General features: G+C 45.7%; 1 protein-coding gene across 1 annotated transcript in view; it reads right to left on the bottom strand.

Moving 5' to 3' along the window:
• Positions 1-499: 499 nt before the first annotated feature.
• Positions 500-27,026, bottom strand: part of LOC121070590 (mucin-5AC-like) — a 168,781-nt gene continuing 142,254 nt past the window's right edge. Inside the window, 22 exon segments of the mRNA XM_040557952.1 lie at positions 500-713; positions 1,335-1,440; positions 2,059-2,116; positions 2,900-3,028; positions 3,766-3,864; positions 3,975-4,097; positions 4,485-4,519; positions 4,698-4,802; positions 5,487-5,664; positions 6,431-6,462; positions 6,820-6,923; positions 7,082-7,292; positions 7,548-7,726; positions 8,619-8,817; positions 9,213-9,396; positions 10,832-11,070; positions 11,254-11,428; positions 12,309-12,511; positions 13,080-14,793; positions 14,796-20,171; positions 20,174-20,217; positions 20,249-27,016. Coding sequence (XP_040413886.1) covers positions 509-713; positions 1,335-1,440; positions 2,059-2,116; positions 2,900-3,028; positions 3,766-3,864; positions 3,975-4,097; positions 4,485-4,519; positions 4,698-4,802; positions 5,487-5,664; positions 6,431-6,462; positions 6,820-6,923; positions 7,082-7,292; positions 7,548-7,726; positions 8,619-8,817; positions 9,213-9,396; positions 10,832-11,070; positions 11,254-11,428; positions 12,309-12,511; positions 13,080-14,793; positions 14,796-20,171; positions 20,174-20,217; positions 20,249-27,016 — 16,466 coding nt within the window. The 3' untranslated portion in view covers positions 500-508.

The following is a 27,026-nucleotide window of genomic DNA, read 5'->3' as shown; positions in this document are numbered from 1 at the left end:
GTCAGTCTACCTCAATGGAAATCTTAGATATTGTCAAGCGATTGCAGAATGCAATGACCAGCAAAACTTTTTTTTTCCTATGCAGTAAAGTTTATTTTATGCCTATACAGTGTATATTAATAATGTGACCATAGGAAAGCGTCAAGCCAGAAAAGAATGTTGACATTGTGTAAGTGTAAGCTCTCAGTCTTATGGTATAGTGCTTTCCAGAAGACATAAAAACTAGCAACAAATGTCAAAATGATCTTACACTGTACCTCTCAAGATGTGAAAGAAAAGACATGAAAACCAGTATGAGAGACAATGGTAATGAAAACTGAAATAATGTAGACAGATATATTGAGCTTGTATGCAGAAAATATCATCTGTTTGTCCAAAATTTTAGCTGCTTTTGTTACTTGTTTTTTTTTTTTTTCCCAAAGGTTAGTTTTAGTCTATGTTCAACTCTTGTTTGGCTTCTCTTTAGTTCTAATTTTAGACGTTTCCTTTTTCTTGAGAGGTCTTTGCCTCATATATTGCCTGTTTGCTGTTGTTGGTTGACAGTGTCTTGGGGAATGCACTCAGCACCCACACAGCTGCATTGCTCCACGTAGGTGTATGAGTGATCAAGGTGGGTTCCATCACTGCATGTCAGAGTCACCTTTCTTATGCTAGTCTGGACTTCCTGACAACATGAGCATTTATGTTCCATCATGTTTGCCTCTTGAGAATATCTGATTGGAAAACCAACAGAAGAGAAAGATTCAGAAATGATGTGAGACATATCGATTCCCCTTTCACCCATTACTAAGTATAACCAATTGTTGTGTGTTTCCATGTGAGGATATGGCTTGATATTACTATTCTTAGAGGATTTTGGTGACATAGAAGTTGCTCCTCATTGTAAAAATGGATGAATCTAGCTCTTTATCCTAATCCAATGGAAAGTGTGTCAGGGGGTTGGAACTAGATGATCTTTAAATGTCCCTTCCAACCCAAACAGTTCTATGATTCTATGATTCATTAAGACACAGAAAAAGTGAATGAAATAATCCAGATCATATATCAAGCCAGTCCAAAATGAGAGACTAGTACGAAACAAATAACATTACTTTTACGTGGGCAAGATCATAATTCAGGTCTGTTCACTATCACATTGAACAGACTATTGGTGAGTCTTGAGGTAATAAAGCTAATATAGCATCGTGTCTGTTAAAAATTCTAGTTAGCACAACAGGAACAGTTGATGGCTGGGTGGGTTTTGGACATACTAGAAAATAACTAGAAATTTGCTTTATGTCACTGTTGTAATGAATAGAAGACAGGAGACCACAATTGTCTGTTATACCACTTACCGTGAGTAAGCATCACAGCTGCCTTCACAGTATGTCATCTCAACAGGTGAAGGAGATACACATCCGCGGTGCTTGATGACAGTAGTGGTATTGTGCTTCTTACAACCTGTTTTTGCCACAAACCAAGAGAAAATATTTTAAAATATATGTCCATGTAGATAGATACCTGTATATGATAGGCAATTCATAGTAGAAAACTGAGATGGATGGAGCTGAAATAGAAAATTAGGTCACAATGCATTTCTCTTTTAATTGCTTATAGCTAAATGATGGCTTTTTTTTTTTTTTTTTTTTTTTTGCTTGTTTTAGCAACAAATAGAAAACTACTTTTCCCTTATGCAGCATTGGTGCAGAATGTAGAAATCAAGAACAGTGCTGTGGCAACTGCTTGATGCACACCCACCTCCCAGGACCATCTTCACTTTCTTCCTTAAAGAGAACGTATCTGTGGAAATTGGAGAATAGACAGAGTCCTCTCCATCTCATTAAGAGGCTCATATGTAACAGTAAGTGATGGGAAAGTTCTCCATATCCATGTTTTCAAAAGCCCTAAAATGTGTGCTGGAAACATTCTGTCCCTTACCATCTTTCTCACCCCAGTGCAAGACAGTTGTCCCAGACTTGGTCTATTCACCGTTTCTGTCTTTACATGTACTGTGTAAGTTGGACTAATACACCTAATAAGGCACATATGGTGCTTTTACTCAAAATTATCATTACTTACCTGTCGGTACTATCGAGCACTCTCTACAGCATCCATCATCTGATAGCTTGATGGTATTCTTGAGTGAGAAAACAGAAAAAGGTAACTTACATTTCATATCTGCATACTAATGCAGAGACTTTCCCTGCTTCCTAGGTTTCTCTAGTGCCAGAAAGTTCTTTGTATTGACATGGAATCTAATTTCAAGCAGGGCTCAATATTAAAGGCACATAACTACTACTACAACTGAATATTGAGTTGTTTGCAAGCAGACGTTGGGGGAGACTGTAATTACTTTGCTATCATCAGAATTCAGTAGTAAAATTTCAAAATAAAGCTTGTAGCACGTGTAGGATATTTTGAAGGACCGAAGTCTGTGCTGATGAAGGATTATGTCAGACACAGTAACACAGTTAATGAAATACTGAATCCCCAGATGTCTGGGGCTGGTTCTGATCTACCCTGACCTGTATTAAATTGACTAATGTTGTGAACCGAAATAGCTTGTTTTCCTTCGCCTTTGCAGTCAATGGCTGAATTCTAAAAAATAAATTGAAAGCCTAAATAATTTAGGAAAAAAAATCCCATTATTTTCTGTTAAGATTCTTGCTCCTAGTCACTTGGCACTTTTAGGAATCCAAAACATTACGCTGTGATCTTTTTGCTTCAGTGAGGATGTATGGACCTTTTGAATATCAATTTGCTTTTTAGAAGTGAAATTTGATGGGGACCAGATTCACAGAAGATAAAATTGTGATGCTTCTTCTAGGTATTTTCACTGGACATCATGATCCTGCTATCACTGGTGCTAACCACTGCAATCTTTTCAATCAAACATGAGAACAGGTAGAAGAGTACTTACTGGATCACAGTCATCAGGGTTAAAGTAGGGACAGGTTTTCTTTACGATGACTGTAATGAACTGTCCGTTGTGTTTTTCACATGTGTAGGCTGTACAGTTATTACCAGGCTGATTCCAGTATTCTCCAATCTGAAAGTAATTAAATTAGATAAAGGTGAATAAAAATCTTCTTGCATAAAAATGAAACAACCCGCCCCTCCCAAACAACCAGTGTTCTGTCATTGCTGTGTATTGCAATGTGATTATTTTGAACAATGTCCTTGAATTGCAGCTGATGGTTACTTGTCATATTATCATACTGCCGTAAGTCTTCTTCATTAACCAAGCAAAGAGGCTGTATTTTTATCTAGATATGGTAATGCTTTTTTGTATACATGGGAAAAGTATGTGGACTCATCTGGAAAGACTAATTTGTGTTGTGAGAATTTATGGCATGACATAATCCCATGCAGATACATGGCAGAATTTCTGCTATTTTCATTGACGTACTCTGTCCCAAAGCTCTCAGCTACCTCGAGACTCACTGTTTGGAGCAGAAACTGCCTCCACAGACAGAAAAACAAAATTATCCTTTGAGCAAAATCTGTGTTGCCTTTTCAGAGCTGAAGGCAAATAAGGTAACCCATTGCCTTCACATATATATATATTTTTTGAGTTCTGAAAGCCACTGTTCAGTATCACAGTTGCTTCCAGAAGCCTCAGCCTCATGGCTGAGGTGCTGTTCAAGCCATGTGAGACAGTTCATCCCATCTGAATAAGCATTAGTCTAACATGAGAAAAGACCTGGGAAGTGAATGTGATAGAGACAAGGAAAGAGTGGAAAGGCTAACAGTTCACCAAAAGTGAACTGAAACAGAGTTAGTTACCTTGAGCACGTGTGTAGTGTTGTCTCCCATGGTCACTATACAGGCCTCTGCCTTGCATGTGCCGCAGCACTTTCCAGGTTCCACTGTATACTTATATCCCTGGTTTAAAAGAAAGAGAGAGGAAATGCCATTGAGCCAGGACACTGACCGTGTTTGCAGCTACTTGAACTGAGTGTGGTAGGAATTACTGACTGCGAAATAGTACTCACCATTGGGCAGTAGGTGTCACAGATAACAGGCTGGCACTTGACAGCAACCTGCTGAAGGCTTGAGTAAGGGAATTCAGAGCAGGTACAGGTTTCACAGGGGCCTGATGGTATCGCAGCTCCAGGCTGGGGAAAGTCAGAAGAAAAATCATTATTAGTGAAAGCAAGTTGCTTTCTGTATGTACATCACAGACCAAAGCTGAACTGTGCGTATGGGCTAAACTATCCTTAAATACTTTTTTTTTTAATTTACCATTTTGTTTGTTTAACTTAAGCAGAGTTTCCGTTGTTGGTAATATCCATGCTTCTCATTTTCTAAGTAAATTCTACTAATATATAAAGTAGAGCAGAAAATGTTCTTGCTTGTAGGAGGGGTGTTGGTATGCTGGCCTCAATTAATAATGTTTTATCTCAGGCCTTTCTGCCAAATGTGGTCTATGATAGTGATCTCAAAAATGTTGCACTGTGAACCTATGTAAAGTTGTATTTTATTGAGTTACTCTTTGTACTTACTGCATAGTAGGTTTCATTGACTACACAGCCATGTCCTGGAAAGAAGGAAGAAAGAGTGTCATAGAGGTACAAAATTTAAGAAGCAGAAGTATGTGAAGAAACTGCTGCTTTGTTGGCCCCATATAATATCACTGATAACTTGCGTCTTTCTCTTTCAAGGTTTTTGTATTCATAGCTCTGAGTAACACATTGAAAAAAGTACATGGTACTTACTGCATTCAAAGGTAGGACAGCATTTTCCAGGCTGTGTTACTGTGATTATTTCCTGTCCCTCTAAGCACTGGTGTGTGGCCTCAGGGCAGAGGCTGGTATTACAGTCTGTATAATGTAAAAAAGATAGAAAATAGTGAACTCAGAATTTTTAAACAAAAGCAAGTTTGTTTTTTATGAACTTCAGAAGTTTTTCAATGAGGCAGATACGATGTTGTAGATAAAAATTTACACAAACTAGTTTAATGCCTATTTCAGTATATTTGCCCAGATATTTTTTAAAGTGAACGGCCTTTTCTATAACCTTTGCAAAACAAAGCATTCGCTGAGAAGAATAGAGCGGTGATTGCTGGAAAGACATATTTCTAAAGAGAAATCTGTGCTGACTGGAAAATCTGATGACTCTCCAGAGGCTCAGGAACTCTCTTGAACAATTTTTAAAAATTCAAGAGATCTTTTAAGGTAAGATAAACAGTTTATGCTGGTCTTTGAAAAAGAAGAGGTTTTGAATAGCTTTTGGATATTGTTTCAGGTGGTGGCAGCGTTAAAGTTTTTTTTTTCCTTCCAAAAGTCAAATTGCAGATTTACAGTTACTTTTCTGTGTCTATCTAGGTAAAATCTATTCATCTTTATTTTTGTTCTCTTCTGGCATCTAGTAAATACTTTGCAAGAAAACCTTAAGAAAGCATTATGAGATTAATGCAAAGTATAAAAAAAAGAGAAATCACTGCTGTAGTTCCCCCAGATGAATATAGTATATTTCCCATTATAAAGAACTGAGACAGTACTTACAGCACTCAGTCCTGGTACAGCATGGATCTTCTGGTATCTGTATCTGAACAGGCATGTAACCTGGTTCGTAACAAGCTTTTTGCTGTGGCATAGAACATACGTGTTTTGTACACTGCACTCTGAGAGTGTATCTGTCACAGACGCATTCCTGGCAATTTGTTGTCCATTTTTCTCCTGGCTGTATGAAAAAAAAAACAAAAGTAAGTTCAAAACAAAATCAATTTATTTGTTGCTAGTTGTCTTAGTCATGGATACGGAGATACCTAATAACATCAGCCTTTTCATGGTTCTAGTATTTTGATAAGAAACCCTCAAAGTGAATCTAATTAAGAGAAGATCCTGGAGGCCACTAAGGTTCTCAGCATGTTTCGCGTGTTCACACAGCTTACAATTTCTATTTACTAGTAGTGTTAGTCCGAGGGATACAGGGATCTAAAGGAGAAGGAATTGAACTCTGCATGCATTTTTGAATAAGAAACTATCATATGACATATTCATTTACACATTAGATTACAGAGATAAATTTCTATAATTTGTATGCAGTTGAGGAACTAAGAATGCAGACAGTCAGCATTATCAGCAACAGGTAAAGTTTGTTACCCATCTGCAACTTTGTCTCTAGTTACTTTAATAGACCAAATTTGAGGAAATAAAAGAAGCAGATGGCCAAAGTTCCACTAATACCATCTGTCTGTTTTCCCTTTTTTTGTGAGGTGATGGTTATTGAAAGAATATCCCATTATTTGCTGTTTAATTTCTTAGGAAGTAATGTGGTTTCCGCTTTCACACTCAGAATTATTTTTTTAAGATTGAAGGGGAACAAATGTTTGAAAAAACCCGAAAGTCTCTCCAAACTTAAGCATAACTTTGTTCTTGTGAAACCCCAAAAGTCCTCTTGCTTCACCTGTCTGTACTTTATAAATCAAGTTGATAGTGATACTCACCCCTCTGTATACTCCATTTGGTTCCCTACAAGCTGAAAAAAAAAAAAGGAATGGGAGATTTATACTACTGAAAAGTGACAAAATTAATAAGTTTGTGCAGTTTCAAATAGAAATACTATGAAGATAAATCTAACAAGAAAATGAATATGCAGACTAGTTCTTATGAAATATAAATGACAGAATTCTTCCATCTTGCCAAGTCTCATGTAAGTAAAGATGGAGAAAAAGTGGTATTGTTTATTATTCTATTTTAGATGGGAGATTAGAGGAGCTTAAATAAATCAAATTGCCCATGAACTGACCATGTAAAAGATGGCAGTAGAACTCAGGCCTCATAACCACCAATCCAGACCTCTATTTATTCCCCAAACCAGTTACAGAGTACTTACAACATTCAGAAACACAGATGCTGCTGTCTTCACTCAGGAGTGTTGTTCCTTCAGGACAGAAACATCCTTCAGTTACTCCATAGCCCGGATGGTCCACAGAGCTAGAGTGGGAGGAATGTATATATTTGAATATCATGTTTTTTTTCACTAAAGCTGGAGAGAGAAAGAGGCATGTACAGAAGGTCGCCATGCCAGTTAAAAAGGAGACAAAGGAATTTACTTTTCCAAAGTGCAACAGCAAGTGCATTTTCATAGTGCTGACTGATATATATAAATCTTGAATAAAGTATGCAAATTCATGAGATGTTTAATTATGAAATAGTTCAATTTAGTAAGGGAAGTAGGTAGGTAAAAGTAGAAAAAAGACAAAGAGAAGCAGTTGTTTTTTTTGGTCTTTCCATACCTTTGCTCACAGGTAGCAGGATTAATGGACCCACATGGCTTGTATTCCATGTTTGCTGGACAGTTGTATGCTGTATGGGAAAAAAGGACAAAAGATTAAAAGTTGAAATGGGATCTAATGGTAGATAGTAGGTAAAAAATTGATAGTAGATCATCTTGCAGCCAAAGTGACTCTGGCATTGCTGCCTTCATCTGGGTTTTTTGTCAATAAGGAATTTTTGTAGGTAAAATATGATAGTCAATTGTAAGATGCACGATGTGCTTACTGAATAAAACACTAATTATTACTGTTTTACACACACATTTTTGAGTTCTGCAATACTTACGGCAGGTGTTGTTTGTCTTTCCTCTCCAGTCAATGCAGACACCTCTAAAACCACACTCTGTACTATACATCTCCAGACTGGAACACTGCATGGATTCATCAGTCATGCGACACCCATCAAAAACGCATCCTTTGAAAAATGGTTCTGGGGGTATCACATCATGGCATTTTGCAAAAACTCTGCAGACAGAAAAGAAACCAAAAGCCTTTAATGTTAACAAGTCATTATATACAAACAGTTAAGTGTAAAAATGGCCACTAATGTGGGAGATAGACTCAGGAAGGGAAAGTCTAGGAAGTTGGAATCTCTACTTTTTTGTAAAGAGGCTAATAGTTATTGTGTGTATGTAAGTGTACATAACTTTTCATCAGCCTGACATCAGAAATTTCATGAAGAAGGCAATTGCATCAGATAGATGAAAAAAGGATGCTAAGAGTATCCAAGAGACAGAAAAATTGCACATAGAATAGCTCATAACTTATTAGACACTACAGTGAGTGTGCAGACAATGGCCTTTATAAATGACACAGTTGAAATAAAACTTGCCAGAGCTCACACAAGCATAGGAAATACTGCAGGAAACAGACCTTTGTTGGTGTTGGATCTCCGTATTGCACCTAGCATATACAAAGACTGAAAGACACTTTGGCTGAGATGTTTCTACCTGCTTTGTTATCCTTGTTGGTAACCAAGTTCTTTACCTTTAGGACTAATGGCTCACTTCAATTTTAAAGTTCAGTCCTTACTTTAATAGTGAGACTAAGAGTGAGTAAACATACTCTGGAAAGCAGAGGGAGAAATGCTTGTGATAGCAACTCAGGAATTAAGAACTTCAGTGCTGGCTGTCTCCCTCATTTTCTGATTTCACCTCTCCTTGCTCAGCTATCTTTGGGTGCATGTCCTTAAAGGAGAGGAGGTTTTTTTCAGAGGCACTTTACTATATATTTCCTGACATTAGGCTGAGGTTTTCAGCTATAATTACATGGTAGGGCTACATTTCTTACTCATTTCATAGGATACTGAGACATTTCTGTCTGGAAAGAGCAAATTCATTCATTTTTTTTTTCTTACTTGCTCAGGATAATCTTGCAGAGTTCGGGAACTTTACACTGAGGCCTTGGTGGAGGTGTGGTTATGAGTGGTGATGGTGTTACTCCACTGCAAGATTTGTTGTTACCAACAAGCCAGTGATGAGCCATTTGGGGACAGGAAGAAATGATCTTACCACTTGGCAAGCGGCATTCATCTGCTTCATTATTTGTACATGTTCCTGGAAGATATCAGAGACAAGCTATATAAGCCTCATACTCCACATCTGCGATATGTGATGATGATCTACATCATCACACATTATTGTGCTGATGTCAAGTTTAGACGTGATGTGCTCATGAAATGTGTAAGGTGTCCTGCTTCACAAGGACTGCTTTCTTTACAGTCATATGAGTTTTAATTTAGTTAACAAACCCCAAACCCAAATCCCAAATCAAAAAGCAGGTTGCTGAAATAATAAACGTTTGGTCTTACAGAAGATGAAGACCAGAAATGTTCTTGATTCTATTTTACTACTGTTCAAAATATTTCTGTCTATCATGATCCTTCATAGCCAGAGTGGGTGAGATTAACTATGAGAGGGTGGGGAAAATACCATTAATATATCTATCTTACCACATTGTCCTTCAGTATTGTTGCCAAATTTGCTGTACGGAAGTTTCACGGAGAAAATCAGCCCACTAAAGGTGATGGTTGCACCAATTTCTGGTATTTCAACAATCATATTGATGCCAAGTGTGGAGAAATAAATGCCATCCTTATTAAAGCCTGGTTGGACAATATTTTTGTTGAAGTACATCTGAATGCAGAGTTAAAAAAAAAAAAAAAAGCACAACTTCACAATAAGCACTGCTTCTGTGTTTTCAATAATGCATTTTATAATCTTCATAATCATGCTTAACTCAGTATTGTTGCGCATCATATCCAATCCCTTTTGCATTTCAGTAACAACATATAATGCATTAATTTGTCAGCTTGTATTGCTAAGTTGCTATAGTGTGACAAAATAACCTAAGTGGCTTCTAAGTACTGTGTTTGTGCAGGTTGTGTGCTAATGTACAGCATTCTAAACTCAAGTATTTTGTTTGTATCCCTCATAATTTTGTTTAATGTAAATATTCTTCATATAAAAAATGACTGGTAGTTTTCTTTAGCTACAGAAATATTCCTGCCATTATTGTGTAATAACTTTGCTGCAAAATCACACCATTCCTATACTACACGTTGTGTGGCGTTGGAAGAGTTGTATAAACTCAAAATTAAGTCAAATGTCCCGATTGCCAATTTTACCTAGTGATCATGTTTATTCTTTAATCTAAGCTGTTCCATTTGTAGTCTGTGTTTTATAAGAGGTGGACATACTCATTTAATAACTTTTTGTCAGGAATTATTCTGCAACTTTCTTATAATTGAATTGAAATAAAGTCAGAGAACAGTCAGTTACTGTTCTCTTTCACAGGGAATCACTGGACTGATTATTTCAGCTTGACTTTCTGGTTGTAAGTAAGGAGAGGTTCGCCTGGCTCAGAAGAGGGAGAATGCATATTAAGACAAACTAATCGTCTCACCTCTTTCTGTTCTCTAACCACCTAATAAATCTACCAGCGTAACACTGGGACTGACTTCTGTTTTTCATTGGCTGTCAACACTGAGTTAGGATCTTAAAATGAAGTGACACCCCTGGTCTCCCCTCTTCTTCAGCTATACCACTCTTCCCAGCAAGGGATCAGAGAAGGAATCATGTTATAGCTTTGTGTTGTGCCTGAAGTTCTCCATGCAAAGGAAGCAATTCCTAGTCAGCCAGCCACTATGGGATACATACCAGTCTGACCACGAGAGAAGGATGATGCTTGCAATTTGCATTTGTGTTTATTCATAATGTGTTTGCTTACATAAGTGAAAGGCACAGTGCATTAGTTTTTATGAAACATGGATCAAGTAGCAGTGTAAGCATTCTTTCTGTCTTCAGCTGTATTAATCTGTTTCCTAGTGTCATTTATATACATGCAAATACACATATAATGTATTCATACCTGCGTAGTGCTAAGCTGTTTGTGACACTAAGTTTGAAGAAAGTAGTATAATCATTTTTTAAACTAATGATTTCTTCTACCCTTGTCACCTCTGTGATCTGATATTCTTAACAGGCTATATTTCAAATGAAAATCAGTAAGGCCTATGGACCTTATTCGTCTTTTTCAAAAATACAGAAATAATTAAAAAAAATATTTTACCACATTCGTCATCAGTTCACGGGTCAGCACCACTTCTGCAGATTTGTAGAAAATAATAATCGATTTAGGACAGGAAAGTCCATCTTTTGAATCGCAGTAATAATTGTCAATGTAAACACGGAAGTTGTCGTATTTAGGTACAATCTGTTTCACCAGGACATAAGTGCAGTTTTCAAGGAAAGTATAGTAGGTTCCATCAAAAGTAATATAATGAGGATCACCCCATCCACTGCACACACCTGGTGGGGAGAAAATATTTAGAGGATTAACATGAAAGTTAATGTAGAAGAAAGAATTTAGGGAATGAAGTGAATATACTACAATTTCAAGAGCAAACTTAGGAAAACAAACTCCCTACATATTCTGTGCAAAGTTTTGCTTATTTCCAAAAATGTAATTCCTTAATCTCTACTGGTACTTACATTGACACTCGTAGTGGTAACAGCAGCGATTTTCATCAGGTACCAGTATTGGTGGATATTTGTTTGCACAGGTAATTTCCTTTACAGGTGGGCAGATTGTTTGAACTACTTTTATTTTGTTGTCTCCCTCACAGATGATTTCTGTACAGTTGGATAATTTGTATCTCTGGCCAGGCTGCGAAATAAACAAGAATTGCTATCACAGGAATTTGCAAACAGGTATGAATTTTACTCATATTTGTAGTTCAATTGTGTAATGTTTCCAGTGACAGTGTTGTTGGAAAGCAAATGAATATATAAGTTCCTTCTTTTGAATTTGTGGTACTAATGATTTAAGATGTTGACCAGAGGTATTCATTCTTCTGACCACGATATGGAGAATCGGAAATTGTTTTGCTTTCCAAATCTGGAACAAGAACTGAAATGAAAATCTTCACTGGCAGCAGCAGGTTTACAGTGTTCTGCACAATTCAATTTTTTTATACTAGAAGGAGGTAAAGCCTTAATTCCAGCTATTCATTCTGCATTAGGAGCTCTTCTGAGAGTTTGTGAGATAGGTTTTAAGTTAAGGGAACTGATATCCTTTGTACTGGATAAGTATACATGTATATGCATACTGTACTTCACTATCAGCACAGACAATCACCATTAAAAAAAAAAAGGACTGGTAAGAGGATAGGAGAACAGAAACAGTTACAAATTTCCATGGTAGCTTAGATTTTTCCATTTAATCAAGAGGGAAAATACACAAGAAAATTTGCTTTTTTATTTCACTAAGAAGGTTTGTTACTTATGCAATGCAGTGCATCAAAAAGCATGTTTTGCTATCACTGAAATCATAAGAAAAAAAAAGTGCATTTTTCTTAGTTTGCAATATATATATATACATAAAGTAGGCACAAAAAAATTTTATGTTGTATATTGTCCATCACTAGCAACAGTTATTCTGACAATCTGGATGTGTAAGTTTTAAAGACTGCTGACAGTTCTTTTCTGGTATCAAACTACCACCAATGTTATTTCAGCAATCATAATATAACACAGGAACTACATACCTGTAGGGGAGGGTAAGTACTAGAAACACAACCTGAAGGAGGAGATGGAGCTGATGTTGTTACAGGAGGTGTCTGAGGGGAAGTAGTAGTTACAGGAGTAGTAACATTACAAGGTCCGGTGTATCGTTCAACTGAACATGCTTGACTGCAAATGGCATAAAATCTACATCCATCACTGTCCATTCTGTTGTAAATCACATCACCTGAAGAAAGAAAGAAAATGCAGTCAGAAAGAGACAGAAAATAATAAAAAATCAAAATTTAACAAGACATTACATTTCCAGGTGTCCTGGTTTCATCTGGGACAGAGTTAATATTTTTCATAGCAGCAGGTATGGTGCTGTGTTTTGTATTTAGGATGAAAATAATGGTGATAAAACACTGATGTTTTAGTTGTGGCTGAGCAGTGCTGACACCAACTATAGGACTTAGCAGCTCCTCAGGCTGCCCTGCCAATGAAGAGGCTGGGGGTGTAAAAGAAGGTGAGAGTGGACATCACAAGGCATCATGCTGTACAATAGAACTGGAAGAGTAGGCCAGGGGGCCTCTATTGCTGGGGAATGGGATGGGCATTGCTCTAATGGTGCTGAGCTGTTCGACTATGCATATGTTGTTCTGTTTACTCTTTCTATCATGATAGACATTTTTCTTGTTTTTGTTTCATAAAGGCATATGAACATAAAAAAATGTAAAACGTAAAGACAATGAAAAATATAGTGATAAATGAAGGAAATCTGTAAAATGAAAATAAATAAAAAAAAGAAAATTTACCAGGTGAATAAATGTCATCTCCAATTTTACAGAAACATGGTGTAGACGTAGGAATAGAAGTAGTATAACTGGTGGTTTCTGATGCTGTAGGGATGGTTGAAGGGGCATGGGATGGTGTGGTAGATTGTGGGCAGTTGTAGTTAGGGGTGCAGCAGAGGACACGGATCTTATAGTTGAAGCACATCTTGAATTTACCAGGCTGGTCTTCGTTCTTACACACCAGTCCAAAGTGGATGTCACACTGTACAACCTGCCCGATGTTTTCGATGGAAATCTCGGGGTAGTCTTCCGCCTGGCACTGGATTTGTTTGGGCTGTTGACAGACTTCCTTCCCGGCAGCCCGGATGTGCTGGTATGTTTCAAAGTCTCCCTGGTTAGGTCCTGAGGCGGGGAAGTCAACGTCGAACCATTCCGTCCAGGAGCACAGTTCAGGCTGACAGATGGTAGTGGGCTCAGTGCGGTAAGTCGTGCTGGTTGAGGGGATGACAGTAGGGGTTGGCGTGAAGGTGCTGGTGCTGGTGGAGCTTAGTGGTGTTGATTGTGAGGAGGTGGGCGCTGTGGTGGTGGAGTAGCTAGTAGAGGTGGAGGTCGTGACCGTGGTGGGTGATGTGACGGTGCTTGGGATGATGGTGCTGGTGGGGCTGGTGGTAGGTGAGGTGGTGGGTGGGCAGTTGTAGTTAGGGGTGCAGCAGAGGACACGGATCTTATAGTTGAGGCACATCTTGAATTTACCAGGCTGGTCTTCATTCTTACACACCAGTCCAAAGTGGATGTCACACTGTACAACCTGCCCGATGTTTTCGATGGAAATCTCGGGGTAGTCCTCCGCCTGGCACTGGATTTGTTTGGGCTGTTGACAGACATCCTTACCGGCAGCCCGGATGTGCTGGTATGTTTCAAAGTCTCCCTGGTTAGGTCCTGAGGCGGGGAAGTCAACGTCGAACCATTCCGTCCAGGAGCACAGTTCAGGTTGACAGATGGTAGTGGGCTCAGTGCGGTAAGTCGTGCTGGTTGAGGGGATGACAGTAGGGGTCGGCGTGAAGGTGCTGGTGCTGGTGGAACTTGGTGGTGTTGATTGTGAGGAGATGGGTGCTGTGGTGGTGGAGTAGCTAGTGGAGGTGGAGGTCGTGACTGTGGTGGGTGATGTGATGGTGGTGGTGCTGGTGGGGCCGGTGGTAGGTGAGGTGGTGGGTGGGCAGTTGTAGTTAGGGGTGCAGCAGAGGACGCGGATCTTGTAGTTGAGGCACATCTTGAATTTACCAGGCTGGTCTTCGTTCTTGCACACCAGTCCAAAGTGGATGTCACACTGTACAACCTGCCCGATGTTTTCGATGGAAATCTCAGGGTAGTCCTCCGCCTGGCACTGGATTTGTTTCGGCTGTTGACAGACATCCTTCCCGGCAGCCCGGATGTGCTGGTATGTTTCAAAGTCTCCCTGGTTAGGTCCTGAGGCGGGGAAGTCAACGTCGAACCATTCCGTCCAGGAGCACAGTTCAGGTTGACAGATGGTAGTGGCTTCCGTGCGGTAAGTCGTGCTGGTTGAGGGGATGACAGTAGGGGTCGGCGTGAAGGTGCTGGTGCTGGTGGAACTTGGTGGTGTTGATTGTGAGGAGATGGGTGCTGTGGTGGTGGAGTAGCTAGTGGAGGTGGAGGTCGTGACTGTGGTGGGTGATGTGATGGTGGTGGTGCTGGTGGGGCTGGTGGTAGGTGAGGTGGTGGGTGGGCAGTTGTAGTTAGGGGTGCAGCAGAGGACACGGATCTTGTAGTTGAGGCACATCTTGAATCTGCTGGGCTGGTCTTCGTTCTTGCACACCAGTCCAAAGTGGACATCGCACTGTACAACCTGCCCGATGTTTTCGATGGAAATCTCGGGGTAGTCCTCCGCCTGGCACTGGATTTGTTGGGCTGTTGACAGACTTCCTTCCCGGCAGCCCGGATGTGCTGGTATGTTTCGAAGTCTCCCTGGTTTGGTCCTGAGGCGGGGAAGTCAACGTCAAACCATTCCGTCCAGGAGCACAGTTCAGGTTGACAGATGGTAGTGGCTTCCGTGCGGTAAGTCGTGCTGGTTGAGGGGATGACAGTAGGGGTTGTCGTGAAGGTGCTGGTGCTGGTGGAGCTTAGTGGTGTTGATTGTGAGGAGGTGGGCGCTGTGGTGGTGGAGTAGCTAGTAGAGGTGGAGGTCGTGACCGTGGTGGGTGATGTGACGGTGCTTGGGATGATGGTGCTGGTGGGGCTGGTGGTAGGTGAGGTGGTGGGTGGGCAGTTGTAGTTAGGGGTGCAGCAGAGGACACGGATCTTGTAGTTGAGGCACATCTTGAATCTGCTGGGCTGGTCTTCGTTCTTACACACCAGTCCAAAGTGGACATCGCACTGTACAACCTGCCCGATGTTTTCGATGGAAATCTCGGGGTAGTCCTCCGCCTGGCACTGGATTTGTTTGGGCTGTTGACAGACTTCCTTCCCGGCAGCCCGGATGTGCTGGTATGTTTCGAAGTCTCCCTGGTTTGGTCCCGAGGCGGGGAAGTCAACATCGAACCATTCCGTCCAGGAGCACAGTTCAGGTTGACAGATGGTAGTGGCTTCCGTGCGGTAAGTCGTGCTGGTTGAGGGGATGACAGTAGGGGTTGGCGTGAAGGTGCTGGTGCTGGTGGAGCTTAGTGGTGTTGATTGTGAGGAGGTGGGTGCTGTGGTGGTGGAGTAGCTAGTAGAGGTGGAGGTCGTGACCGTGGTGGGTGATGTGACGGTGCTTGGGATGATGGTGCTGGTGGGGCTGGTGGTAGGTGAGGTGGTGGGTGGGCAGTTGTAGTTAGGGGTGCAGCAGAGGACGCGGATCTTGTAGTTGAGGCACATCTTGAATCTGCCGGGCTGGTCTTCGTTCTTGCACACCAGTCCAAAGTGGACATCGCACTGTACAACCTGCCCGATGTTTTCGATGGAAATCTCGGGGTAGTCCTCCGCCTGGCACTGGATTTGTTTGGGCTGTTGACAGACTTCCTTCCCGGCAGCCCGGATGTGCTGGTAGGTTTCGAAGTCTCCCTGGTTAGGTCCTGAGGCGGGGAAGTCAACGTCGAACCATTCCGTCCAGGAGCACAGTTCAGGTTGACAGATGGTAGTGGCTTCCGTGCGGTAAGTCGTGCTGGTTGAGGGGATGACAGTAGGGGTTGTCGTGAAGGTGCTGGTGCTGGTGGAGCTTAGTGGTGTTGATTGTGAGGAGGTGGGCGCTGTGGTGGTGGAGTAGCTAGTAGAGGTGGAGGTCGTGACCGTGGTGGGTGATGTGACGGTGCTTGGGATGATGGTGCTGGTGGGGCTGGTGGTAGGTGAGGTGGTGGGTGGGCAGTTGTAGTTAACGGTGCAGCAGAGGACACGGATCTTATAGTTGAGGCACATCTTGAATCTGCTGGGCTGGTCTTCGTTCTTACACACCAGTCCAAAGTGGACATCGCACTGTACAACCTGCCCGATGTTTTCGATGGAAATCTCGGGGTAGTCCTCCGCCTGGCACTGGATTTGTTTGGGCTGTTGACAGACTTCCTTCCCGGCAGCCCGGATGTGCTGGTAGGTTTCGAAGTCTCCCTGGTTTGGTCCTGAGGCGGGGAAGTCAACATCGAACCATTCCGTCCAGGAGCACAGTTCAGGTTGACAGATGGTAGTGGCTTCCGTGCGGTAAGTCATGCTGGTTGAGGGGATGACAGTAGGGGTTGGCGTGAAGGTGCTGGTGCTGGTGGAGCTTAGTGGTGTTGATTGTGAGGAGGTGGGCGCTGTGGTGGTGGAGTAGCTAGTAGAGGTGGAGGTCGTGACCGTGGTGGGTGATGTGACGGTGCTTGGGATGATGGTGCTGGTGGGGCTGGTGGTAGGTGAGGTGGTGGGTGGGCAGTTGTAGTTAACGGTGCAGCAGAGGACACGGATCTTATAGTTGAGGCACATCTTGAATCTGCTGGGCTGGTCTTCGTTCTTACACACCAGTCCAAAGTGGACATCGCACTGTACAACCTGCCCGATGTTTTCGATGGAAATCTCGGGGTAGTCCTCCGCCTGGCACTGGATTTGTTTGGGCTGTTGACAGACTTCCTTCCCGGCAGCCCGGATGTGCTGGTATGTTTCGAAGTCTCCCTGGTTAGGTCCTGAGGCGGGGAAGTCAACGTCGAACCATTCCGTCCAGGAGCACAGTTCAGGTTGACAGATGGTAGTGGCTTCCGTGCGGTAAGTCGTGCTGGTTGAGGGGATGACAGTAGGGGTTGGCGTGAAGGTGCTGGTGCTGGTGGAGCTTAGTGGTGTTGATTGTGAGGAGGTGGGCGCTGTGGTGGTGGAGTAGCTAGTAGAGGTGGAGGTCGTGACCGTGGTGGGTGATGTGACGGTGCTTGGGATGATGGTGCTGGTGGGGCTGGTGGTAGGTGAGGTGGTGGGTGGGCAGTTGTAGTTAACGGTGCAGCAGAGGACACGGATCTTATAGTTGAGGCACATCTTGAATCTGCTGGGCTGGTCTTCGTTCTTACACACCAGTCCAAAGTGGACATCGCACTGTACAACCTGCCCGATGTTTTCGATGGAAATCTCGGGGTAGTCCTCCGCCTGGCACTGGATTTGTTTGGGCTGTTGACAGACTTCCTTCCCGGCAGCCCGGATGTGCTGGTATGTTTCGAAGTCTCCCTGGTTAGGTCCTGAGGCGGGGAAGTCAACGTCGAACCATTCCGTCCAGGAGCACAGTTCAGGTTGACAGATGGTAGTGGCTTCCGTGCGGTAAGTCGTGCTGGTTGAGGGGATGACAGTAGGGGTTGTCGTGAAGGTGCTGGTGCTGGTGGAGCTTAGTGGTGTTGATTGTGAGGAGGTGGGCGCTGTGGTGGTGGAGTAGCTAGTAGAGGTGGAGGTCGTGACCGTGGTGGGTGATGTGACGGTGCTTGGGATGATGGTGCTGGTGGGGCTGGTGGTAGGTGAGGTGGTGGGTGGGCAGTTGTAGTTAGGGGTGCAGCAGAGGACACGGATCTTATAGTTGAGGCACATCTTGAATCTGCCGGGCTGGTCTTCGTTCTTACACACCAGTCCAAAGTGGACATCGCACTGTACAACCTGCCCGATGTTTTCGATGGAAATCTCGGGGTAGTCCTCTGCCTGGCACTGGATTTGTTTGGGCTGTTGACAGACTTCCTTCCCGGCAGCCCGGATGTGCTGGTATGTTTCGAAGTCTCCCTGGTTAGGTCCTGAGGCGGGGAAGTCAACGTCGAACCATTCCGTCCAGGAGCACAGTTCAGGTTGACAGATGGTAGTGGCTTCCGTGCGGTAAGTCGTGCTGGTTGAGGGGATGACAGTAGGGGTTGTCGTGAAGGTGCTGGTGCTGGTGGAGCTTAGTGGTGTTGATTGTGAGGAGGTGGGCGCTGTGGTGGTGGAGTAGCTAGTAGAGGTGGAGGTCGTGACCGTGGTGGGTGATGTGACGGTGCTTGGGATGATGGTGCTGGTGGGGCCGGTGGTAGGTGAGGTGGTGGGTGGGCAGTTGTAGTTAGGGGTGCAGCAGAGGACACGGATCTTATAGTTGAGGCACATCTTGAATCTGCTGGGCTGGTCTTCGTTCTTACACACCAGTCCAAAGTGGACATCGCACTGTACAACCTGCCCGATGTTTTCGATGGAAATCTCGGGGTAGTCCTCCGCCTGGCACTGGATTTGTTTGGGCTGTTGACAGACTTCCTTCCCGGCAGCCCGGATGTGCTGGTATGTTTCGAAGTCTCCCTGGTTTGGTCCTGAGGCGGGGAAGTCAACGTCAAACCATTCCGTCCAGGAGCACAGTTCAGGTTGACAGATGGTAGTGGCTTCCGTGCGGTAAGTCGTGCTGGTTGAGGGGATGACAGTAGGGGTTGTCGTGAAGGTGCTGGTGCTGGTGGAGCTTAGTGGTGTTGATTGTGAGGAGGTAGGCGCTGTGGTGGTGGAGTAGCTAGTAGAGGTGGAGGTCGTGACCGTGGTGGGTGATGTGATGGTGCTTGGGATGATGGTGCTGGTGGGGCTGGTGGTAGGTGAGGTGGTGGGTGGGCAGTTGTAGTTAGGGGTGCAGCAGAGGACACGGATCTTATAGTTGAGGCACATCTTGAATCTGCTGGGCTGGTCTTCGTTCTTGCACACCAGTCCAAAGTGGACATCGCACTGTACAACCTGCCCGATGTTTTCGATGGAAACCTCGGGGTAGTCCTCCGCCTGGCACTGAATTTGTTTGGGCTGTTGACAGACTTCCTTCCCGGCAGCCCGGATGTGCTGGTATGTTTCGAAGTCTCCCTGGTTTGGTCCCGAGGCGGGGAAGTCAACATCGAACCATTCCGTCCAGGAGCACAGTTCAGGTTGACAGATGGTAGTGGCTTCCGTGCGGTAAGTCGTGCTGGTTGAGGGGATGACAGTAGGGGTTGGCGTGAAGGTGCTGGTGCTGGTGGAGCTTAATGGTGTTGATTGTGAGGAGGTGGGCGCTGTGGTGGTGGAGTAGCTAGTAGAGGTGGAGGTCGTGACCGTGGTGGGTGATGTGATGGTGCTTGGGATGATGGTGCTGGTGGGGCTGGTGGTAGGTGAGGTGGTGGGTGGGCAGTTGTAGTTAGGGGTGCAGCAGAGGACGCGGATCTTATAGTTGAGGCACATCTTGAATCTGCTGGGCTGGTCTTCGTTCTTACACACCAGTCCAAAGTGGACGTCGCACTGTACAACCTGCCCGATGTTTTCGATGGAAATCTCGGGGTAGTCCTCCGCCTGGCACTGGATTTGTTTGGGCTGTTGACAGACTTCCTTCCCGGCAGCCCGGATGTGCTGGTAGGTTTCGAAGTCTCCCTGGTTAGGTCCTGAGGCGGGGAAGTCAACATCGAACCATTCCGTCCAGGAGCACAGTTCAGGTTGACAGATGGTAGTGGCTTCCGTGCGGTAAGTCGTGCTGGTTGAGGGGATGACAGTAGGGGTTGGCGTGAAGGTGCTGGTGCTGGTGGAGCTTAGTGGTGTTGATTGTGAGGAGGTGGGCGCTGTGGTGGTGGAGTAGCTAGTAGAGGTGGAGGTCGTGACCGTGGTGGGTGATGTGACGGTGCTTGGGATGATGGTGCTGGTGGGGCTGGTGGTAGGTGAGGTGGTGGGTGGGCAGTTGTAGTTAGGGGTGCAGCAGAGGACACGGATCTTGTAGTTGAGGCACATCTTGAATCTGCTGGGCTGGTCTTCGTTCTTGCACACCAGTCCAAAGTGGACATCGCACTGTACAACCTGCCCGATGTTTTCGATGGAAATCTCGGGGTAGTCCTCCGCCTGGCACTGGATTTGTTTGGGCTGTTGACAGACTTCCTTCCCGGCAGCCCGGATGTGCTGGTAGGTTTCGAAGTCTCCCTGGTTTGGTCCTGAGGCGGGGAAGTCAACGTCAAACCATTCCGTCCAGGAGCACAGTTCAGGTTGACAGATGGTAGTGGCTTCCGTGCGGTAAGTCGTGCTGGTTGAGGGGATGACAGTAGGGGTTGGCGTGAAGGTGCTGGTGCTGGTGGAGCTTAGTGGTGTTGATTGTGAGGAGGTGGGCGCTGTGGTGGTTGAGTAGCTAGTAGAGGTGGAGGTCGTGACCGTGGTGGGTGATGTGACGGTGCTTGGGATGATGGTGCTGGTGGGGCTGGTGGTAGGTGAGGTGGTGGGTGGGCAGTTGTAGTTAGGGGTGCAGCAGAGGACACGGATCTTGTAGTTGAGGCACATCTTGAATCTGCTGGGCTGGTCTTCGTTCTTGCACACCAGTCCAAAGTGGACATCGCACTGTACAACCTGCCCGATGTTTTCGATGGAAATCTCGGGGTAGTCCTCCGCCTGGCACTGAATTTGTTTGGGCTGTTGACAGACTTCCTTCCCGGCAGCCCGGATGTGCTGGTATGTTTCGAAGTCTCCCTGGTTTGGTCCCGAGGCGGGGAAGTCAACGTCGAACCATTCCGTCCAGGAGCACAGTTCAGGTTGACAGATGGTAGTGGCTTCCGTGCGGTAAGTCGTGCTGGTTGAGGGGATGACAGTAGGGGTTGGCGTGAAGGTGCTGGTGCTGGTGGAGCTTAATGGTGTTGATTGTGAGGAGGTGGGCGCTGTGGTGGTGGAGTAGCTAGTAGAGGTGGAGGTCTTGACCGTGGTGGGTGATGTGATGGTGCTTGGGATGATAGTGCTGGTGGGGCTGGTGGTAGGTGAGGTGGTGGGTGGGCAGTTGTAGTTAGGGGTGCAGCAGAGGACGCGGATCTTATAGTTGAGGCACATCTTGAATCTGCTGGGCTGGTCTTCGTTCTTACACACCAGTCCAAAGTGGACGTCGCACTGTACAACCTGCCCGATGTTTTCGATGGAAATCTCGGGGTAGTCCTCCGCCTGGCACTGGATTTGTTTGGGCTGTTGACAGACTTCCTTCCCGGCAGCCCGGATGTGCTGGTAGGTTTCGAAGTCTCCCTGGTTAGGTCCTGAGGCGGGGAAGTCAACATCGAACCATTCCGTCCAGGAGCACAGTTCAGGTTGACAGATGGTAGTGGCTTCCGTGCGGTAAGTCGTGCTGGTTGAGGGGATGACAGTAGGGGTTGGCGTGAAGGTGCTGGTGCTGGTGGAGCTTAGTGGTGTTGATTGTGAGGAGGTGGGCGCTGTGGTGGTGGAGTAGCTAGTAGAGGTGGAGGTCGTGACCGTGGTGGGTGATGTGACGGTGCTTGGGATGATGGTGCTGGTGGGGCTGGTGGTAGGTGAGGTGGTGGGTGGGCAGTTGTAGTTAGGGGTGCAGCAGAGGACACGGATCTTGTAGTTGAGGCACATCTTGAATCTGCTGGGCTGGTCTTCGTTCTTGCACACCAGTCCAAAGTGGACATCGCACTGTACAACCTGCCCGATGTTTTCGATGGAAATCTCGGGGTAGTCCTCCGCCTGGCACTGGATTTGTTTGGGCTGTTGACAGACTTCCTTCCCGGCAGCCCGGATGTGCTGGTATGTTTCGAAGTCTCCCTGGTTTGGTCCTGAGGCGGGGAAGTCAACGTCAAACCATTCCGTCCAGGAGCACAGTTCAGGTTGACAGATGGTAGTGGCTTCCGTGCGGTAAGTCGTGCTGGTTGAGGGGATGACAGTAGGGGTTGTCGTGAAGGTGCTGGTGCTGGTGGAGCTTAGTGGTGTTGATTGTGAGGAGGTGGGCGCTGTGGTGGTTGAGTAGCTAGTAGAGGTGGAGGTCGTGACCGTGGTGGGTGATGTGACGGTGCTTGGGATGATGGTGCTGGTGGGGCTGGTGGTAGGTGAGGTGGTGGGTGGGCAGTTGTAGTTAGGGGTGCAGCAGAGGACACGGATCTTGTAGTTGAGGCACATCTTGAATCTGCTGGGCTGGTCTTCGTTCTTGCACACCAGTCCAAAGTGGACATCGCACTGTACAACCTGCCCGATGTTTTCGATGGAAATCTCGGGGTAGTCCTCCGCCTGGCACTGAATTTGTTTGGGCTGTTGACAGACTTCCTTCCCGGCAGCCCGGATGTGCTGGTATGTTTCGAAGTCTCCCTGGTTTGGTCCCGAGGCGGGGAAGTCAACGTCAAACCATTCCGTCCAGGAGCACAGTTCAGGTTGACAGATGGTAGTGGCTTCCGTGCGGTAAGTCGTGCTGGTTGAGGGGATGACAGTAGGGGTTGGCGTGAAGGTGCTGGTGCTGGTGGAGCTTAATGGTGTTGATTGTGAGGAGGTGGGCGCTGTGGTGGTGGAGTAGCTAGTAGAGGTGGAGGTCGTGACCGTGGTGGGTGATGTGATGGTGCTTGGGATGATAGTGCTGGTGGGGCTGGTGGTAGGTGAGGTGGTGGGTGGGCAGTTGTAGTTAGGGGTGCAGCAGAGGACGCGGATCTTGTAGTTGAAGCACATCTTGAATCTGCTGGGCTGGTCTTCGTTCTTACACACCAGTCCAAAGTGGACGTCGCACTGTACAACCTGCCCGATGTTTTCGATGGAAATCTCGGGGTAGTCCTCCGCCTGGCACTGGATTTGTTTGGGCTGTTGACAGACTTCCTTCCCGGCAGCCCGGATGTGCTGGTATGTTTCGAAGTCTCCCTGGTTAGGTCCTGAGGCGGGGAAGTCAACATCGAACCATTCCGTCCAGGAGCACAGTTCAGGTTGACAGATGGTAGTGGCTTCCGTGCGGTAAGTCGTGCTGGTTGAGGGGATGACAGTAGGGGTTGGCGTGAAGGTGCTGGTGCTGGTGGAGCTTAGTGGTGTTGATTGTGAGGAGGTGGGCGCTGTGGTGGTGGAGTAGCTAGTAGAGGTGGAGGTCGTGACCGTGGTGGGTGATGTGACGGTGCTTGGGATGATGGTGCTGGTGGGGCTGGTGGTAGGTGAGGTGGTGGGTGGGCAGTTGTAGTTAGGGGTGCAGCAGAGGACGCGGATCTTGTAGTTGAGGCACATCTTGAATCTGCTGGGCTGTTCTTCGTTCTTACACACCAGTCCAAAGTGGACATCGCACTGTACAACCTGCCCGATGTTTTCGATGGAAATCTCGGGGTAGTCCTCTGCCTGGCACTGGATTTGTTTGGGCTGTTGACAGACTTCCTTCCCGGCAGCCCGGATGTGCTGGTATGTTTCGAAGTCTCCCTGGTTAGGTCCTGAGGCGGGGAAGTCAACATCGAACCATTCCGTCCAGGAGCACAGTTCAGGTTGACAGATGGTAGTGGCTTCCGTGCGGTAAGTCGTGCTGGTTGAGGGGATGACAGTAGGGGTTGTCGTGAAGGTGCTGGTGCTGGTGGAGCTTAGTGGTGTTGATTGTGAGGAGGTGGGCGCTGTGGTGGTGGAGTAGCTAGTAGAGGTGGAGGTCGTGACCGTGGTGGGTGATGTGACGGTGCTTGGGATGATGGTGCTGGTGGGGCTGGTGGTAGGTGAGGTGGTGGGTGGGCAGTTGTAGTTAACGGTGCAGCAGAGGACGCGGATCTTGTAGTTGAAGCACATCTTGAATTTACCAGGCTGGTCTTCGTTCTTACACACCAGTCCAAAGTGGACGTCGCACTGTACAACCTGCCCGATGTTTTCGATGGAAATCTCGGGGTAGTCCTCCGCCTGGCACTGGATTTGTTTGGGCTGTTGACAGACTTCCTTCCCGGCAGCCCGGATGTGCTGGTAGGTTTCGAAGTCTCCCTGGTTAGGTCCTGAGGCGGGGAAGTCAACATCGAACCATTCCGTCCAGGAGCACAGTTCAGGTTGACAGATGGTAGTGGCTTCCGTGCGGTAAGTCGTGCTGGTTGAGGGGATGACAGTAGGGGTTGTCGTGAAGGTGCTGGTGCTGGTGGAGCTTAGTGGTGTTGATTGTGAGGAGGTGGGCGCTGTGGTGGTGGAGTAGCTAGTAGAGGTGGAGGTCGTGACCGTGGTGGGTGATGTGATGGTGCTTGGGATGATGGTGCTGGTGGGGCTGGTGGTAGGTGAGGTGGTGGGTGGGCAGTTGTAGTTAGGGGTGCAGCAGAGGACGCGGATCTTGTAGTTGAAGCACATCTTGAATTTACCAGGCTGTTCTTCGTTCTTACACACCAGTCCAAAGTGGACATCGCACTGTACAACCTGCCCGATGTTTTCGATGGAAATCTCGGGGTAGTCCTCCGCCTGGCACTGGATTTGTTTGGGCTGTTGACAGACTTCCTTCCCGGCAGCCCGGATGTGCTGGTATGTTTCGAAGTCTCCCTGGTTAGGTCCTGAGGCGGGGAAGTCAACGTCGAACCATTCCGTCCAGGAGCACAGTTCAGGTTGACAGATGGTAGTGGCTTCCGTGCGGTAAGTCGTGCTGGTTGAGGGGATGACAGTAGGGGTTGGCGTGAAGGTGCTGGTGCTGGTGGAGCTTAGTGGTGTTGATTGTGAGGAGGTGGGCGCTGTGGTGGTGGAGTAGCTAGTAGAGGTGGAGGTCGTGACCGTGGTGGGTGATGTGACGGTGCTTGGGATGATGGTGCTGGTGGGGCTGGTGGTAGGTGAGGTGGTGGGTGGGCAGTTGTAGTTAGGGGTGCAGCAGAGGACGCGGATCTTGTAGTTGAAGCACATCTTGAATTTACCAGGCTGTTCTTCGTTCTTACACACCAGTCCAAAGTGGACATCGCACTGTACAACCTGCCCGATGTTTTCGATGGAAATCTCGGGGTAGTCCTCCGCCTGGCACTGGATTTGTTTGGGCTGTTGACAGACTTCCTTCCCGGCAGCCCGGATGTGCTGGTATGTTTCGAAGTCTCCCTGGTTTGGTCCTGAGGCGGGGAAGTCAACATCGAACCATTCCGTCCAGGAGCACAGTTCAGGTTGACAGATGGTAGTGGCTTCCGTGCGGTAAGTCGTGCTGGTTGAGGGGATGACAGTAGGGGTTGGTGTGAAGGTGCTGGTGCTAGTTGAGCTGGGTGCTGTTGGTTGTGAGGAGGTGGGCGCTGTCGAGGTGGAGGTCGTGACCGTGGTTGGTAATGTGGTATATGTGGTCTTTTTTTCTGTTTGTGTTTGTGTTGTTGGTGTTGATGTAGTTTTGCTATGAATATGTTCTGTTTCTGGTGGTATTGTTGATGCAGTGGTTGTTTTATGTTTGGTGTGCAATTCTGGTGTAGTTTCTGTCGTTGATATTTCCGTGTATTGTGTAGTTAGAGTTGTAGAATATGTCACTGTTGTTGACTCTTGTGTGGTTGAATATGGCGTTTGAGTTGTTTTGCATGGTACTGTTATGTTTCTACAGCATTTAAATCTTATTTCATAATTATAGCAAATTGGTGGTAGCTGGTCTTTATTGTAGCATGTTAATCCTTCTTCAGTGTTGCATGTAATGTGTTGCTCCAGAAGAGGATACGGTGTGTCAGGGAACCTTACTGCTCTGCATTCCACAGCCTTTCTGTTAGCACAGACTTTGTATCCATGTTTTATAATGTTCTCAACTGTGTCAAAATCTCCATCATTATATCCAGATCCTGGATAACTAACGTCATACCATATTGACCAGTCACATTCCTCTTTTATGCAACCAGGAGCTGTTGAAGGAGTTGTGGTGACTGGTGTCGTTTCCGTTGTGGTTGTTGTTATTTCTTTAGTAACTGAAGGTGTGAATGTTGAAGTTTCAGAAGTTGTAGGAATTGTTGATGGTGTACTGGCAGAAGTTTCCATTGATACAGTAGGTGTCACTCTTGTTGTTAGACAGTGGCTGTAGTCATCACAACAGAGTACTTTTATCTGATAGTTAAGACATATATGCAGTTCTCCTTTTTGATCCTCATTTCTGCAGATAAGTCCAAATGATACATTGCAATGAACAACCTGGCCAATTTCTTCAATGGATTTACGTGGGTATTTTTCTGCTCTGCATTGTATTTTTTCAGGATGTCTGCAGATTGCTTTTCCAGCTGATCTAACGTCATGGTAAGTTTCATAATCTCCTTTGTTCTGCAAAGTCGGGAAATGGACATCATACCATTGGGACCATTTGCACTTTGGTTGGCAAGGCATTGTACTGGTTATGGGCTCAGTGGAAGTACTTGTTGTTTCCAGAGATGTTTCTGAAGGAGTACTTGTTCTGATAATTGGACTTGTTTTTTCTGTGCTTGTAGCTGAAGTTGTGACACTGGTACTTGCTGTTGTGGTTGTCATTTCTGGAATTGGGATATGTGTGGTCGGTGTTGAAGTCTCATAAGGTGTTGTGATGAAAGGTGTGGAAGAGCATGGTACAAAAACACAACATAAGATTCTGATTTCATAATTGTAGCACATTGTTGAAATTTGATCTTTGTTGTAACATATAAGTCCAGATGTTGTACTGCATTCTACTCTTTGGCCAAGGTCTTTCAGTGGTATGTTAGGAAATTTCTCTGCTCTGCACTGAACAGCCTTTGGAGCTCTACAGACTTCATAACCTTTAGCTCTCAAATCATCAAACGTTTCAAAATCTCCACCATCAAATCCAGGTATTAGTAGACTTCCATCATACCATTCTGACCACTGACAGACTTCATGAACGCATACTGATGTTGTTGGTGATGCTGTAACTGA

This window comes from Cygnus olor, chromosome 5 (genome assembly GCF_009769625.2).
Source record: "Cygnus olor isolate bCygOlo1 chromosome 5, bCygOlo1.pri.v2, whole genome shotgun sequence".
NCBI lineage: Eukaryota > Metazoa > Chordata > Aves > Anseriformes > Anatidae > Cygnus > Cygnus olor.
Note: the sequence above shows the minus strand (reverse complement) of the source record. Positions and strands in the feature narration are given on the sequence as shown.